Source organism: Mus caroli, unplaced genomic scaffold (genome assembly GCF_978045245.1).
Source record: "Mus caroli unplaced genomic scaffold, Mus_caroli_1 scaffold_19, whole genome shotgun sequence".
NCBI classification, from domain to species: domain Eukaryota; kingdom Metazoa; phylum Chordata; class Mammalia; order Rodentia; family Muridae; genus Mus; species Mus caroli.
This window is the reverse complement of record NW_028227274.1, coordinates 34016343-34034175: the sequence shown is the minus strand read 5'-3', so window position 1 is coordinate 34034175 and position 17833 is coordinate 34016343. Positions and strand designations below refer to the sequence as shown.

General features: G+C 37.0%; 1 protein-coding gene across 2 annotated transcripts in view; it reads right to left on the bottom strand.

Moving 5' to 3' along the window:
* Positions 1-17833, bottom strand: part of Ankhd1 (ankyrin repeat and KH domain containing 1) — a 98888-nt gene that overhangs the window by 61811 nt on the left and 19244 nt on the right. For both annotated transcript variants that reach the window (XM_021151054.2, XM_021151055.3), the window contains exons 4-9: positions 13946-14093; positions 11601-11748; positions 5202-5435; positions 3351-3445; positions 920-1157; positions 483-674 (exon numbers count right to left, since the gene is read on the bottom strand). In XM_021151054.2, the coding sequence (XP_021006713.1) occupies positions 483-674; positions 920-1157; positions 3351-3445; positions 5202-5435; positions 11601-11748; positions 13946-14093 (1055 nt within the window). The remainder of the gene's footprint in view (positions 1-482; positions 675-919; positions 1158-3350; positions 3446-5201; positions 5436-11600; positions 11749-13945; positions 14094-17833) is intronic.

Below are 17833 nucleotides of genomic sequence, written 5' to 3'. Positions count from 1 at the left end.
CTGGAACAATCAGATCACATAAATTATTATCTATCACCATATATAAATATATATTGGAGATAAAAACATCCAGTCTGCTCATAGTACAAATTTTGATAGGAGATGAAAATATGGCTTAGCAAGTGAAAACACTTATGGCACAAGCCTAATGACCAGAGTCTGACTCCTGAAATCCACAGTGAAAAGTCTTCAAAGCTGTCCTCTCACTTCAGTGTGTGTGCTGTGACAACACGCATGCCTGCATTTACATCCTCATATCCTCTCTCTCCCCATACCCCTAACTGGGGTGCAGAAGGTAAACCCTGGCAGTGTGCCAACATTCCCCTTTTTTTGCTGTAGATTTTTCATGCCCTTATACTATCCCTAGACTCTGGTAGCCACCACTGCACTCTCTATTTCTTACTTCAATGTTTTTAGATTTGAGGCATAAGTATTATTTATATTTTTCTTTCTGTGATAAAGGCATTTTTAAAGCCACGTACCAGCAGCCAGCAAATATTTAACCAACTCCAGGTGTCCCTCCTGAGAAGCCTCCATGAGAGGTGTAGAACAGCCAAGTTCTATGTCAGCCCCTGCCTTAATCAAGAAATCTGCAACTTCAGAAAAGCCTCCACAGCAAGCCAAGGTAAGAGCAGTTTCTTGAGTTTCTTCTGTCTGGGCATTTATATTTGCACCTGAAAGCACAACAAAAGACAGAACTAGCTTCAAAAGAATTATATACAGTATGCAAATAAGACAATAATCACCTACCATCTCTGCTTAGGCTATTCCGTTTAAGGTATGGAAACTTTCATTTGATTGAAATTCAAGGCCTGCCTAAGCTATAGAAAATTTATTTTCTCATCAGTGGCAAAACATTATTTACTTCAACTCATGCAAAACACACAAGGCTAATTTTAATAAAGTACAATGGCTTTACCTTGTGCCAACAGAAGTGCCACCATCTCTTCATGTCCTTCTCGAGCAGCTTCCATCAAAGGCGTGTATCCTTCGTCATTAACTTCTTCAAGATTTGCTCCTCTTTCAATAAGCAGTGCTGCTAATTCAACATGTCCACCACAGGCAGCTAGAGTCAATGGAGACTCAAAGGAATCCGCAGGCATATTCACCTGAGCACCACTGTCTAAAAGCAAACGTGCCACCTCTACATGTCCATCCTGTAGATAATCAGAGGTAAAGCAAAGAAAGAATTTTAGAGATTTTTTTTATGTGGATGACAAACTAGGAACTAAAGAAAGCTGATATAGCTTAGATATTATACATTATTATCAGCACTTAAACCTTACCTAACACCTAATAATACTATTTTTTTTTTAAATGTTTAAGGGGCTGGAAAGACGGCTCAGTGGTTAAGATCACTGACATCTCGTCCAGAGGACCTAGATTCAATTCCCAGAGCCCACATGGCAGCTCACAACTGACTGTAACTTCAGTTCCAAGGGACCCAACAACCTCACACAGACATACATGCAGGCAAAACACAAATGAACAACAACAAAAAAATTTTTAAATGTTTAAATTATCTTAATTTTCACAAATTTCAAAATTTTCTAAAACAAATCTAACCTGGTACCGAATACTTATAATTCCAAATAACTAAATTTTTATATTCTTTGAAATTAAAAAAGAAAAGAAGCTATCAAATCCAGTCAACAGAACCTCAAAAAAAAATTACTGTTCAAACAATTGTCAGATCAAATACAACAATACTCTCAAATTTAGAGGGATTCTGCTTTCAAATGTAGAAACTGTATTAGCTCTTCCTTAGAAACAAAAACTTGACAAAGAAACAAAACCAAAACAAAACAAGAAAAAGACATAAGAAATTGTGAAGTCATTATCACTTGGGATTTTGTCACTTAGTGAAGTCTCCCTATGGAGTAGTACTCTTCTGTCTTGGCCTCATCGACTTGTTGAGCAAGGCAAAGAATATTTTAAATATGTAAAATAAAGATTTTATTTATATATAAATTATTTATCAGGGTCTTACAAATACAAAGCCCATATTTTAACCACAGAGCTCCACTCTAATCCTCAGATTTTTTTTTTGGTTTTAAATATTTATTTTTATTATGTGCATATTTGTATGCCTATAAGTTTATGGATACCTCATGCCAGGATGCCAGTGGGCAATGGATCTCAAAGAGCAGATGTGAGCTACCACGTGGGTGCTCGGATATGAACTTAGGCCCTTTGCACTAAGCATTCTGGTTGCTTGGGTAAGACTGACCTCCATAGATATATATTTGAATGTCTAGTCCTTAGTAGGTGAAATGCTTGAGCAGATTTAGGAGGTACAGCCTCACTGAAGGTGTGTCACTGGAGTTGGGCTCTGAGATTTCAAAAGCCCTCACCAGTCTCAGAGTCTTTCTCTGCCTATTGCCTATAGATCAGGATGTAGTTCGTAGCTACTGCCCTGGTGCCATGCTTGCTACCGTACTTCTGCCATCATGATGATGGACTAACCCTCTGAAACCATAAACAAGCTCCCGAATTAAAGGCTTTCTTTCATAATGGTTGCCTTTGTTATAGTATCCCCTTACAGTAATAGAAAAGTGACTAAGACACACTCTTAACCTCTGAGCCATTTCTGCAGATTCTCAGTCCTCAACTCTAAATTCTTGACTTCACACTTTATACTGACCTTAATACTTGTTATAAGCATATCATACATACACAAATGGACACATGCACACACACAATATTCAAACCCTAAGTTCAAACTCATGGATGCATATGATAGATGAATACTGAAATTCAATGTTTAGGATTTAATTCTTTTTTTATATAATATACACACAAAAAATAAAGGAAAAAATTTAATGTAAAAAATAAATTAAAAGAAACTTTTAACTTTAAAACTAAAAACACTACATCAGGATTACAAGTTTCTATTATCCTCTAAAATTCCATATATTAAAGCATTATCTGTTTTTTTACTTAGAATTTGGTTAAAAATACAAGCCAAACATTAACTAGAAATAGGGCTCAGTTGAAGTGGTTGCCTTTTAAGCATGAGGACATAAGTCTGGTCACCAGATACCAGAGGGAGGAGAAAAAAACTAGGTGTAATGGTATACAACAGTGAGGTAGACATTCAGATCACTAAAGCTCAAAGCCAGACTGCCTATTGTGCTTATGAGGTTTCAGATCAGTGAAAGACCCTGCCTTAACAAGTAAAGTGGATGGGAGTCTAGAGAGGAAAACCCAAGGTTGTCTGTCCTCTGGGCTTCTAAAGGCATGTATATGTACCTGCACACACACAAGAACAGAGACACACATACAACAGTAACAACAATAATTCTCAGATTTTTTCCCCACAAGATTTCAAATGAAGATAATGAGATTACCATGCAAGCTTCCATTAAGGCAGTGTGCATCTCATCGGTTTTGTGCTCTTGATCTGCACCAGCTTCAAGCAAAAATCGAACCATATCCAAATGGCCTTAAAAATAAAGTTAGAGAATGGACTATCAATTAAATGGTTTTATGCACTTTCAATAAGGTTAAGGCTAAGTTTTAAAGACTGACTTCCTAAAGTACATATTTCTACTTTAAGTAATCATGCTTGTTCTTTGATTTAATATACTATCAAAACACTAGAATCAAATAGAAAGCAAGATAAAGTATATTATAACATTTTCTAGAAAAATAGACTGAAAATTACCATAATTCACTATAATAAGCAGATACACAAAAACTCCATTTAAAAATAATTACAATCTTCTTGATACATTTAATTTAAAAATGTTAATAGCCAATAAAAAAATAACAACATTCCGGTGTAAAAATACATGAAGGATATAAAATAGTAATTCAAAAAATATACAAATGGACATTAAGCTAATAGAGGCGATATTAAATAAGATACCATTATTTTAGCCATCAAAATGACAGAGAGTAAAGAGAATGATAATACCCAGTACTGGAGAGGGTATAAGGTTGGTAAAGGGGTTCTCAGACATCTAGTGGGATCTGAGACACCTAGTGAACTGGTTCAACCTTTCTAGAAAGCAGTCTGGAAGTAAGTATCAAAAGCCTTAAAAATACCCAGCAATTTCACTTCTAGAATTTATCCTAAGAAAATAAGAGGATTAGGCAAAAATGTCTACACAAAGATATTATCAATGTTTTCAAATAATAAAAACAATAATAATTAAATAATTTTTAAAAAAGAAAAAATTAGAAACTGTCTCCAACAATAGGAAATTCTGGTGTATTCATTTTATGAATTCAGCAGAGATTGTGAGTTCCCTACTCAACATTCATTCTTACTTATTATTCTTGAGACACCGGACTACTTCGGTTTTATCTAGGTGGCAATATGCCTAACTTTTAAAAGACAATTTCCTGCCTTCCTTGTAGCAGAGGGAAGTCAGCACAATGCAGTAAGAGTTACAAAGTGAAGCTTCTAGAAAGACTTCTTAAAAGGAACTTTCTAAATTGGAAGGCAGTTGCTACTTTGCTCTTACCCTCTTCACCTTCAAGTACAGACTATTGTGCTCTAGCTGCCTCCTGGACTACAGATAGCATTAAGCACAGAACCAATAAACTAGGACATACGTACCACAGAAAAATCACACTCTTCCATACTGAGGACAAAATGAAATTGCAATACTAGCACATGTAAGTTACTTTTGAGTTTCTCTTCTATACAACTCACTGTGTTTTGTGGTATACGCAAGCAAGCGAATCTAGAAAATATAACTGACATATTGTGTAATCATCCAAAAAACTTGCTTAAAAATATACTGGACATACACTAAAATACATTTACATGCTTTTTTCATCTTTGGATGGTAATATTACAGGTCATTTAAATTTTCTTTGCGGTACACCATATTTTTCAGTTTTTCTACATCAACTGTCTATTAGTAGATCTATTTATAATTCTTTAAGGGAAAAATTCGATAGAATGAAGAGTACTAAATAACAGAAATCCTAGAATCTGCAAGTTGTTTGGTTAACATCATAACTAAATAAACAAAAATAATAAAGAAATATATACATAGGAATTATACAGAGATACAAGTTAAAATGCCTTTATAGCTTATAAGGTAAGTTTATATGACAAGAAAAAAAAACAATATAAAATTCATTCAAATACTCAGGTGAAGAGAAATACAAAATTAACCCAAATAATATTCAAATATTTGAGGCTGTTGTAAAAACAATGATACGTATTTCAGCATAGACAGTACCTTTGTAGCAGGCAAGTGTCAGAGCACTTTCTTTAAACTCATTAGAGTGAGTGTTGATGCCTGCACCGTGATCCAGAAGAACTCTGGCAACTTCCACATGACCGGCACTGGCTGCCTCCATCAGGGGAGTGTGTCCATTCTCATTATGGTCTTCTATATTCGCACCCTCATTAAGAAGCACTTTTACAATGTCAATAAATCCTCCAGCACAAGCATAAGTCAGTGCAGTGTTCCCTAACAAAGAATAAAAAAAAAAATTAAAAACTACAAGTCAATAAGTGGCATACTACTATTCTAGTAATCTCTCTCCAATTTCTTGGCATAAACCACCACAACTTCTATCTCAAGTGACATGTTTGTTTGTTGTTGTTTTTGTGTATGCTAGAGAGTCAACCCATGGTCTCTCACACATGGAAGACCAACACTTTCTCCTCGCATCCCAACCCAGCAGTATTTCCACATCACCCACACTAGTCTGGAACTCAAAATTCTCTTGCCTCAACTTCAAGAGTAGCTGAAATTACAAATGTAAAAAGTCAACCCCAGCTCAAGTTCTTTTGTTTGTTTTTGGGTTTTGAGACAGGGTTTCTCTGTGTAGCCCTGGCTGTCCTGGAACTCACTCTGTAGACCAGGCTGACCCTGAACTCAGAAATCCGCCTGCCTCTGCTCCCAAGTGCTGGGATTAAAGGCCTGTGTCACCACTGTCTGGCTTTTTTTTTTTTTTAAATAAATTGTCATCAATTTAAAGGATATCTTTATTTTCTGACAGAATTTCTTCAGAACCCAATACAAAATGCTATATATTTTAGCTGTCTAGACAATATAAAAAATTTTAAAAAGGAAAATCTAAACACAGAAAACTGAATAGTGGTTGCTTAAACCTCTTCAAATGGACAGAGATCCTTTATTTACTCCCTATCTTCTTAGATTATGTATTTATAGGTATTTTGTCTGCTTTATTTATGTGTATGTGTGTGTACCACATGTGGAGCTACTGCTCGAGGAAGTAGGGGAGGGGCATCAGATTCTCTGGCTCTGTAATTACAGGTGGCTGTGACTGGAACCTAGGTCATCTACAGAAATTTTTCAATAGTGACAGAATTAACACAAAAGTAAATTAATTGTACAACTCTACAACTACACACTTAAAACATGGAGTTCATGGTATAAGTCATCAATAATGAGAGGGGTTGTGTTTGATTGTTTTATTTACGAGGTGGCACAGCTTTGCAGCCTAGACTTGCCTCAAACTCCCCACCTACTTGTCTAAACTGGAACTACAGATACAAACTACCACGGCTTCCTGGTTTGGGTTTTGTTTTATTTATTCCCAAAAGAAAATAGCTATATTTCTGCTGAGACTCAGATGGTGAGTAGGATATCTGGTACCAAGCAAAAAACACCTAAAATCATGTAACAAGAGTGCTGAGCACCTCCCTAGATGTAGCCAAAGTACAGTGCTATGGTCTTCCGTCTCTGAGACTGGACAGCTTTGGAGTATAAAAGGAAGTAGTATCCTAGAAGCCTTTAAAAACAAAAATCTATTTAGTTATGAGTACTGTGTTTGAGAGTGTGCAGGCATATATGTAGCATGGTGTGCATACATATAGAACTCAGAAGTCAATTTTTTAGGAGCTGGTCCTCTCCTTCCATATGTATGTGAGTTTCAGGGGTCAATTTCAGTCATCAGGCTTGAATGGTAAATACTTTTACCAGCTGAGCCATCTCATCAGCCTAGGAACCTATATTTTTAATAATCATCCTAAATGATTCTGGCATATAGTAGAGTCTATTGAAAAAAAAAAAAAGACTAGATTAGGGTCTGAAGAGATGGTTAAAAGCACTTGCCACAAAATCGATAAAATTGAAGTTTAGATCACTACACCCACATAACAAGCCAGACATCCTGCACATGCCTTGGTGGATACAGGTTGCTGGCTGTTGGCCTAGTCAAGAAAACAAGAGCCCTGGGTCAGAGAGAGACCTTGCCTCAAGGGAGGAGGCAGACAGCGACAGAAGTATACTTGATGGCCAATTCTGGAACACATGGAAATGTGCTCCACAAGTAAGTAAACGAATCAATGAATTTTTTAAAAAAATACTTGATTAGGAATTTACTTATGGGAGGATAAATCAACTTCTTCTTTAATTTTTCTATTTTTCCAATTAAATATGAGTTAAAAACCACTGAGAGAAAATGTTTTAGGGGTAAGGTACTTTTATTAGCTATTTGTAGAGTATACCACGATTCCATTGGCACATACCTACTGACTGATACATAACCAGGTTTCTTTCTATTTTTCCAGCACTCAGGAGGCAGAGGCAAGTAGATCTGAGTTTGAGACCAGCTTAGTCTAAATTGTGAGTTCTAGGCCAACCAAGGCTATATGCCCCCAAAATTAAATAAACAAAATGAAAATAAAATTCTAAAATATTATTCAAAATGACTCCTTTACTATGAATACTGTATAACTTAGAACATTTAACATTTTATTTCTACCCACTGATTTTTTTTTTTTTAATGTTTTTAACAGATCCATTCAAAAGTCAACTCATTGCTCTGGGTACATTTTCCTCCAGATATATACCTTTTCCTTTCTTTTTCTTTTCTTTTCTTTTTTAAAAAATATTCTATCTATCTATCTATCTATCTATCTATCTATCTATCTATCTATCTATCTATCTATCTAATGTGTGTAAGTACACTGTTGCTGTCTTCTCACATACCAGAAGACGGCATCCAATCCCATTACAGATGGTTGTGAGCTACCTTGTGGTTGCTGGGAATTGAACGCAGGACCTCTGGAAGAGCAGTGAGTGCTCTTAACCACTGAGCCATCTCTCCAGCCCGACATATATCTTTTCTTAAGAATTTTATTTTTATTACACATATATGAATGTGGATATGTACACATGCATACAGGTCCTGGCAGAGTCACAGCTGTTAGATCCTCCTAGAGCTACAGTCACAGATGGTTGTGAGCCACCTGAGCTGGGGTTGGGAAATAATTTTGGGTCCTCAGCAACAGCAGAATATGATCTTATATGGTATATAATCTCTCCTGCCCTAAGACAAATTTTCACACTTACATTCACAACATGACATAGCAACATACGTATATATTCCTCTCAGCTTAACACCTTCAAAAGAATTTTATTTATTTATTTTTTACAGATAAAGTTTCTCACTCTAGTCCAGGCTGACCTAGAATTCATAAGAATTCTTCTCTTGCTTTAGGCTTGAAAGTTCTGAGATTCTAGACAAGTACCACCAAACCTGGTTTGAACAGGAATGGCTCCCACAGCCTCCTATTTAAATACGTAGTCAGCAGCTGGTAGAAATGTTAGTATTAGAAAGTGTGTCTTGGTGGGAGGAGGTCTGTCACTGAGGTAGGCTTTGAGTCTGGAGTCAGTTCTAGTATTTTTTTTCTGCCTCCTGCTTAGGGACCAAGACATGAGCTCTCAGCTATTCCTGTCACCATGGCCTTGCTCTATCACCATGGACTCTAACCCTATGAAACTGTAAGGTCAATTTAACAAATTCTTTTATATTTGCCTTAGTCATAGTGTTTTATCACACAACAGAAATTCGTACAATTACAGATGTTGGTGCCAGAGAGTGGGCTATTGATGTGACAGACTGACCATGTGGTTTTTGGATGAATGTAGAAGAGTTCAGGACTTTGGACTAAAAAAATAGTTGAATGTTGTAAGCAGAGCTTAATGAACCATTCTAATAAGAGCTTGGAAGACGGTGAGTAGTGCTGAGAACAATTTGGACTGTGGAGGTCCAGCTTAGGAGGTTTCAGAGAGAATCAAGTAGCAACTGGGCTAGAGACCATTTTTGTGATTTTTTTGGCTAAGAAAGTGCCAGCTTCCTGTTCTTGTGCTAAGCATTTGCCTGAGGCTAAATTGACAATAACAGACGAAGATCTTTGTTGGAGATTTTAAAGACAGCCTAATAATACTGACTCTGTATTAGTAAGCACTCTTATAATTACAATGAAAATAAACAAGTGAGATAAAAATAAATAGAATTTATACAGTTTGAAGAAAAAAAAAGAACACCAAGAATTTTAATGTTGGAGTCAAGGCTTATGCTGAAATAGGTAAAGAGATCAAGGTGAGGCCTGATCCACATTAAAAATAAAGGGCAGAATAAAGACCACACTTAGTTATGCTTCCAATTTATAAAAAGGCTTTAAGGAATTTTCTGTTCCTAGAAAGCAACAACAAATGAAAGCTGCTGTGTAAATGGGATTTAAGGGGGCCAGACTTGAGCCCAAGCAGACAGATGAACCCCCGTGTGTAGCACGGGTTTGTAGCCTCCCTGTATGGAGGCTCTGAAAGGTCATTTCATAAAACTGTAGGTGACAGCTGGATTGAATTGGAGATCTCAAGATATAGGGAGTGGAACTATCCTGCATACAGGGAGAAAGAAGTGTGAAGCAGGCTGCAAAGCTGGAAGGGAAGAACAATCTAAACCCTCTGATATAACACATGGAGTGGAGTTTGCTCTTCCGGGTTTCCATCTTGCTTTGGTTTAGTAGTTTGTCTTTATGCCCCATCACTTCCTTTTGGAATGGTAATACATATTCTGTGCCATTATATGTTGGAAGCACATAATTTGATTTTTGATTTTCAAAGGGGTTACAATTAAGAAATTGCCTTGAGTAGTAGTTCTCAACTTTCCTAATGCTGAGGCCCTTTCATATAGTTCCTCATGTTTTGATGACCCCCAACCACAAAATTATTTTCATGACTACTTCTTAATTGTAATTTTGCTATTGTGTCAAATATCTGTTTTTTCCAATGATCTAAGATGACTCCGGTGAAAGGGCTGTTCAATCCCTAAAGGGGACAAAACACAGATTGAGAACTGCTGGCCTTGAGTCTCAGAAAAAACTTGGACTTTAAAACAGTATTGAGACTGTGAAAGACTGCAAGGACTTCCAAAGTTGAAATAAATGTATTTTGTATTATGACATGGCCACAAGCCTGTTCAAAATCAGGACATGAAATGTAGTTTGAATAAGAAGGTCCCCCATGGCTCATAAAACTGCCATGCCTTTGTTCCACCATCATAGACTCTAATACTCTCAAACTACAAACCCAATTTAATGTTTTCTTTTATAAGTTGCTTTGGTCGCGGTATTTTGTCACAGCAACAGGAAAGTAATTAGGACCTGTGGTTTATGTGGTGCTGGGAACTGAACCCAGGATTTCAAGTCTGCATGGTCAGTACTATACCAACTATTCTCACCAGATCTGAATTTAAATCATACTTTTGATATATATCAGTAGTTAGTCTACTAAAATTATGGCATTAAAATAAAAAAAAGGAGAGACAAGTAAGTTGGGGATGAGCAGCATTCTCTTACTATTAATAAATGTACTCAGCATACTATAAATGAAAATTTGACATGGTAAATACATTCAAAGTCAAAGGAGCTATACTTAAATGAAATAAAGAACTACAGGAAATATAGCACAACTTTTTCTTTATACATTATTTATTACTGGGACAAAAGAAAAGATTGTAGCAGAAAAACTGTTCATCTTGACCAAATACAATCTATACTGTTTTTGATAATGTCTTACTATGCAGACTCAAACTGTCCTGGAATTCCCTTGGTATCCAACGTGTATCTCAAACATGCAGCAACCCTCCTGCCTCAGTTTCCTAAATGCTAAGATTATAGACAAGACCCAGACTGTCCTTAAACTCAATTACTTCCTACTTCAACCTACTGAGTGCTAGGAACTCAGGAAGGCTACACACTGGCTTAAAAACTTTTCAGTAGTGCATGCTATACTTCCAACACTCTGGAGGCAGAAAGGGGGATTTTTAGAACAAGAACCACCCTGGTCCACCTGTTGAGACCATAACTCAACAACTACAAGACTTTTTAAAGATATAAAAGTCAAGATTATTTTCAGAAGATTTCCATTCATTTTCTCCAATAATCTATTTTTTCTTAATTACATTTATTTGTTTTGTGTGTGCATGAGGCAGGATATGCGTATGAATGGTCAGAGTGTGGAAGTAAGAGATGAACTTTTAAGAGCTGGTTCTCTTCTGACATGTGGATCCTAGGAACTGAACTCAGGTCATCAGGCCTGGCTGCACGTGCCTTATCTACTGTGCTATCTCACCAATGCTCCAGTAATCAATTCTTTTTTCTTTTTTGGTTTTTTTGAAACAGGGTTTCTCTGTAGCCCTGGCTGTCCTGGAACTCACTCTGTAGACCAGACTGGCCTCGAACTCAGAAATCCGCCTGCCTCTGACTCCCAAGTGCTGGGATTAAAGGCGTGCGCCACCATGCCCAGCACAGTAATCAATTCTTATTCATCACGTTATAATAAATTATGCCAAATTTTCCTTTAATTTCTACATACCTGTTGCCGACTGGGAGTTGACATCTGCATCATGAAGAAGTAATAATTTCACAATATCTAAATAACCTCCGCTAGAAGCTGCCATCAGAGGAGTTATATCTCCTTTATTCCCTCTATCTTCAACATTAGCATGCATAGCTAGTAGTACCTTTAAAAAAACACAAAGAGGTTGTTGTTTACTATTAATCATACTCACCAAGAAACTATTCAATCAGAGAGGTAACATTTTGAGATAAGGATAAAAAATAAGTAAAAATAATCACCTTTGAGGAAAATTCAATTTTACTGGTCAGGATGACAGGTCAGATGCTATATTTTTCTACCCATTCATCTGAGACTTTTTCTTTTTAAAGATTTATTTACTACACATACAGCATTCCTCCTGCATGTATGCCTACAGGCCAATAGAAGACGCCAGATCTCATTGTAGATGGTTATAAGCTACCATGTGGTTGTTGGGAATTGAACTCAGGACCTCTGGAAGAGCAGCCAGTGCTCTTAACCACTGAGCCATCTCTCCAGTCCCAAGATGTAATATTTTTACAGTATTATTTGAGAGTCTGGTCTCAAACTAACCAGGCAGCCAAGAACAACCCTGCACCCCAGATTCTTCTGTCTCTACAACCCAAAAGCCATTACAGGCATGCACCACCACTTCTAGCTATTATGTATTAATCTTTTCTTTCTTTCTTTTTTTTAAATTATTTATCTATTTTATTTATATGAGTACGCTGTAGCTGTCTTCAGACACACCAGAACACAGGACATCAGATCCCATTACAGATGGCTGTGAGCCACCATGTGATTGCTGGGAATTGAACTCAGGACCTCAGGAAGAGCAGTCAGTGCTCTTAACCACTGAGCCATCTCTTCAACTCCACATATTAATCTTTAAATAAAGCTCTCATTAGCTATCCTATTACATATGTCTGCTCTTGTGAAAGAATTTGTGCCGTGTTTGAGATTATCTAGCAAGAGAACAATAAAAATGGTTGTTTCCAATATTGTTCAATATAGAAGGAAAAACATTAAAACTCGAAGCATCTGAATGGAGGAAAAATAAACTTCTATTTTACCTTATACTTTCATTGAACTTGTTGTTTACTTGCCCCAGTCTTCTAAGTACTAGAATTATAGTTGGGCACAACCACCTTAGTTATGTGCTGGATACTTTTTTTCCTTTAAATTACATGTTATTAATTCTGTGTGTGAGAGAGGGCATGCAAGGATCACAGCACACATATGGGAGTCAGAGGACAACGTGTGAGAGCTGGATCTCTCCCCTTTCACTACATGGGCCCCAGTAATCAAACTGAAACTCAAGTCCTCACTTGACCTATTCTACTTTTCTCCTTAAAATGATTTTGTGTGTATGGGAGCTTTGCCTGCCTGTATGTCTGGTACCTGCAGAAGCCATAAGGCATCAGATCCTCTGGAAATGGAGTTACAGATGATTGTGAGTTGCCATGTAGGTGCTGGGAATCAAAACTGTGTTCTCTTAAAGAGCTGCCACTGCTCTTAACAACTAACTAAAGCCATCTCTGAAGCCCCAGTTACATACATTTCTTTTCTTTCTATTGGAGACAGGGTTTCTCTGTGTGGCTCTGGCTGTCCTAGAACTCACTCTGTAGACCAGGCTGGCCTTGAACACAGAGATTTGCCTGCCTCTGCCTCCCAAGTGCCGGGATTAAAGGCATGTGCCACCACTGCCCAGCTTATATACTATATAAGAGACATTGTTTAGAACTAAGAATATGGCTCAATGGATAGGATTTACCATGAAAACCTGAGGGCTGGAGTATCCAGCACTCGAGAGGCAGATATATATCTCCAGGGCAAGCGGCTAGTTAAGAGTAGCAAATTGGTGAAATCAGATTCACCAAGGTAAGAGACCCTTATGTCAATAAATAAAGTAGAGAGTGGTTAAGGAAGACACACCTAACATCTACTTCTGGCCTATATATGCACCCACACACATATTCAAACATATACAATATATGTACATAAAATGTTTTTAAAGGCTTAAAATATTAAGTGATTTTTATTTAATATGATTAGCTTTGAATACATGCTATAAAAATAAACTAGTTACATATACACAAAAAATTAATTGTGTATGTTTCTAAAGGAAAAGGGAAGGGAGGGTCTCTGGCTTCCAATTATAGTTTCTTCTACAAATAATAAAAGTAAATAAAACACTCAAGCTCCTCTATAATTTTAAAAACTAAAGATTATTTTGGGGCTAAGGATGTAGCTCAGAGGGAAAACACTTACCTCACATACACAAGGCCCTGAATTTGATGATCCCCGCACTACTAAAATTAATAAAGATTATTTCTGCTTACTTGTGCTAGTTCATAATATCCTGCTGAACAAGCCAAACACAGCAGGCTTTCTCCTTCTTCTGTATGTTCATTTACACTTCTGCCTTCATCTAGTAATTTACGAACAGCATTCACATCTCCATCTGAACAAGCTTCTGCCAGACTGCGACTAAAATTAAAGATTACATGAAATTAACTGATGAAAGAAGATTCTATGATATGAAATTACATTAAATAGTTAAGATACATATTAAATATTTACTAAGATAAATTGGCATAAATAATTACGTGCCAAGCATCCTGTAGCAACTGTAATTATATATAAACTTTTACTAGGCAAGATTATGAATTTGAAAATAGCCAACTATTATTATTATTATTATTATTATTGATATATTTTTAGCAGTTACAGACAATTGTTAGCTGCCATGTAAGTTCTGGGGACCAAACCTGGGTCCTCTATAAGAGTAGCAAGTGGTCCTAACTGCTGAACCATCTCTTCTGCCCTATTTTTGTTTTTTAAACAGTATGCACAGTATGGGTTTCATTTCCAGATTTTCATACATATTTCATTTCTGTTGATTCTCTTCCTATACTGTTTTCTCAACCACTGTCCCTCAATAACTGCTATTCTTATTTTTCAAAATCTTTCTGGTAAACTTTTTAATATCTGAAGTTAAGCTAACAAAATAGCAATCTCCAAAGCGTACAGACTCAAAGGCAACTAACACAATCACTCTTAGGTTTTAGAGTCTATAACTACAGTAAGTTGTGTTTATTTATTGACATGGGTCTAATGCGGTCCTGAATATCCCCAAATTCTATGTAATGCTGGGATCACAATCACATTTGATCATATTATACCAGCTAGGCACAAAGTGATTGAGGGCCAGCAGGATGGCTGAGTGAGGCAAATACTGCCAAGCCTGACAACCCAGGGTCTAACCCTCACCAGCCTTGTAACCCAAAGTTTGTGAAACATGAATATTCTTTTTAAAATATAATACGTGAGGTCCTAGAAAGAATATTTGAGCAATAGTTTGAAAAAGACAGGGTCTTTCTATGTAACCCTGGCTGTTCTGGAACTCATATGTTAGACCAGGCCAGGCTTGAATTCAGAGATTTACCTACCTCAGCATCCCAAGTACTGGAATTAAAGGCATGTGCCACTGTGCCATTTGAGCAATTTAAGATTTTGAAAGTTTTACAGAGGTGTAATTGAAAGAAATATTGTATCCAAAATCACTTTTAGACAGTACTCAGAAGAGCAGCAGTGAAAATCTCAGCACTGCTCTGCAGTGGATTCCTTAGGGGATTCCAATAGGCTCTTGGGGTGAATCATTAGCTTTTTTCTCTTTAAAAACATTTATTTGTGTATAAACCTCTGCCACAGTATCAGTATGTGGAGTTCAAAGGACAGCTCATAATGAGTTTCTTTTCTCCTTCTAACAGGGGGGTCCCCGAAATCAAACCCAGGTTGACAGACTTCTCAGGAAGACCTTTTACCACTGGAGCCATCTTTCTGAGCCAGAGCCATTAACTTAAAATCCCAAATGTCAGAAAAAGAAGAGATAGCTCAGTGGTTCAGAGAACTTGCTGCGCATGCAAAGGCACTGGGTTCAGTTTCCAGCACTTGAGTTTACAACCAGCTGTAACCTCATTACAAAGGATCTGAAACCCTTCTGACCTACAAGCACCAGGCATACGATATGATGCAAATGTGCACATGCAGCAAGTATTCTCATATATAAATATTTTTAAAAATAATGCTGTCATTCTACATAAAATTACAGTGCTAGCCAGTTTCTTTAGGTTTGGTTTTTCATCTTTAAGTGTTAAAAATCATTAAAAATAAAACTGATATAGTACAAAGGGGCTACCTGTTCTCTGTTGCTGTTTTCTGGTCTGAGTTGAAGTTTAGCTTTTCTCAAAGTATTAATTCACAGTGGTCATAATCTACAAATGAATCCAGAGTTCTTACAATTGAAAAGGTGACATCACATTTTTGGGTCTCCTATTTGTGTTAACAGACACTGCTGTAACAGACTATATAAATGCCATCCATAGTGAGTCTAATTAACCAGCCTGTGCTTCTTTGACATAGGGTCTCACTGTGTATCTCTGGCTGGCCTAGAACTTGTTATGTAGATCAGACTGACTTTTTTTTTTTTTTAAAGATTTATTTATTTATTATATGTAAGTACACTGTAGCTGTCTTCAGACACTCCAGAAGAGGGCGTCAGATCTCATTACGGGTGGTTGTGAGCCACCATGTGGTTACTGGGATTTGAACTCAAGGACCTTCAGAAAAACAGTCTTAACCGCTGAGCCATCTCTCCAGCCCCAGGCTGACTTTGAACTCAAGAGATTTTCCCCTCTGCCTCATGAATGAGTTGGATTAACTGATTTTTTGCAAAGAAAATTTTTTGCCCTTGTAAAATAATTTATCTTTTGAAGCATTAGGTGGACAAGCTTTTAAAGGATACTACCATTCTGATTTACACACACACACACAAAAAGATAGTTTTGAACATGAGCCTGACAAAAGTTTTATCTTGGTTTAAAAAATAAATAAATAAATAAAAAGCAATCTAAAAAGCAACAAAACCCCAACACTATAGAATAACTGAATCCATTAATTAATTGTTTTCCTTTCTTTTAAGATGGAGTCTTATACTAAAGTCTAGGCAGTCCTCAGACTTACTACATAGCCCAGGTTGGCCTTGAACTCACATCAATCATCCCATTTCAGGTACGTCAGCATGCCTAACTTAAATCCATGAGTCTACACACATTGTCTATTATTAAAATGCAGATCTGAATCAATACATCTGGGTTATAGTATAACCTTCTTTCTTTTTAACTTAAAGTTGTTTTGCAAAAGGCTCTCTCATACAGTTCAGGTTGAGTTCAAATTTATTATGCAGCCATGGCTGGCCTCAAACTGCCAATCCTCCGGCCTCTACTACCTCAAGAATACTAAGTATTAGAAACATATGCCACCACACATAGCCTGAGACTATACACTTCAAACAAGCTCTGATGTCAAACTCATATTCTTTTTTTTTTTAATTTTTTTAGATTTATTTATTTATTATATGTAAGTACACTGTAGCTGTCTTCAGACACTCCAGAAGAGGGCGTCAGCTCTCGTTACGGATGGTTGTGAGCCACCATGTGGTTGCTGGGATTTGAACTCCAGACCTTCAGAAGAGCAGTCGGGTGCTCTTACCCACTAAGCCATCTCACCAGCCCTCAAACTCATATTCTACAGGCAATATTTAAATAACCAGCCACTAAATTATTGAGTACATAATCCATTCCACTTATCACTACTTAAGCAGTCAGGTTAGACTTAACTGTAACCTTCAGACTACATAACTTATTTTGAAATAGAAATTAGGTCTTATTCAGTTTAGATTTCTTATATACTGTAATACGAACACCCAAAAAAATGTTTACTAGAAAATGAATACAAAGTCAGGTATGATGACTCACACTTAACAGCAGCACTCAAGGAAGCTGAGGCAGGACTCCCAAGAACTCAAGGGCTGCCTAGGCTACAGAGTGAGATCCTGTCTGAAAAATAAAACTAGTACCCAATATGGTGCCACACATCTTTAATCCCACCACTCAGGAGGGAGAGACAGGTAGATCTCTGTGAATTTGAGTCTAGCCTGGTATATTTGGGATGTTCTAGAATATGTAAAGCATTCCAGACTAGCCAGGTGAGACCCTATGAAACTACATAGTGAGGCCCTGTCTCAAAAAACAAAACAAACATTTCCTGGCCAATGCAGTATTTGGAAGGAGCTGGGAGGGGGGCACATGTAGTGAGCATAAAAGTCTAATTCCAGCACTTGGCATTTGTGAAGCAGAGGCAAACAGAGCTCTGAATTTGAGGCTAGC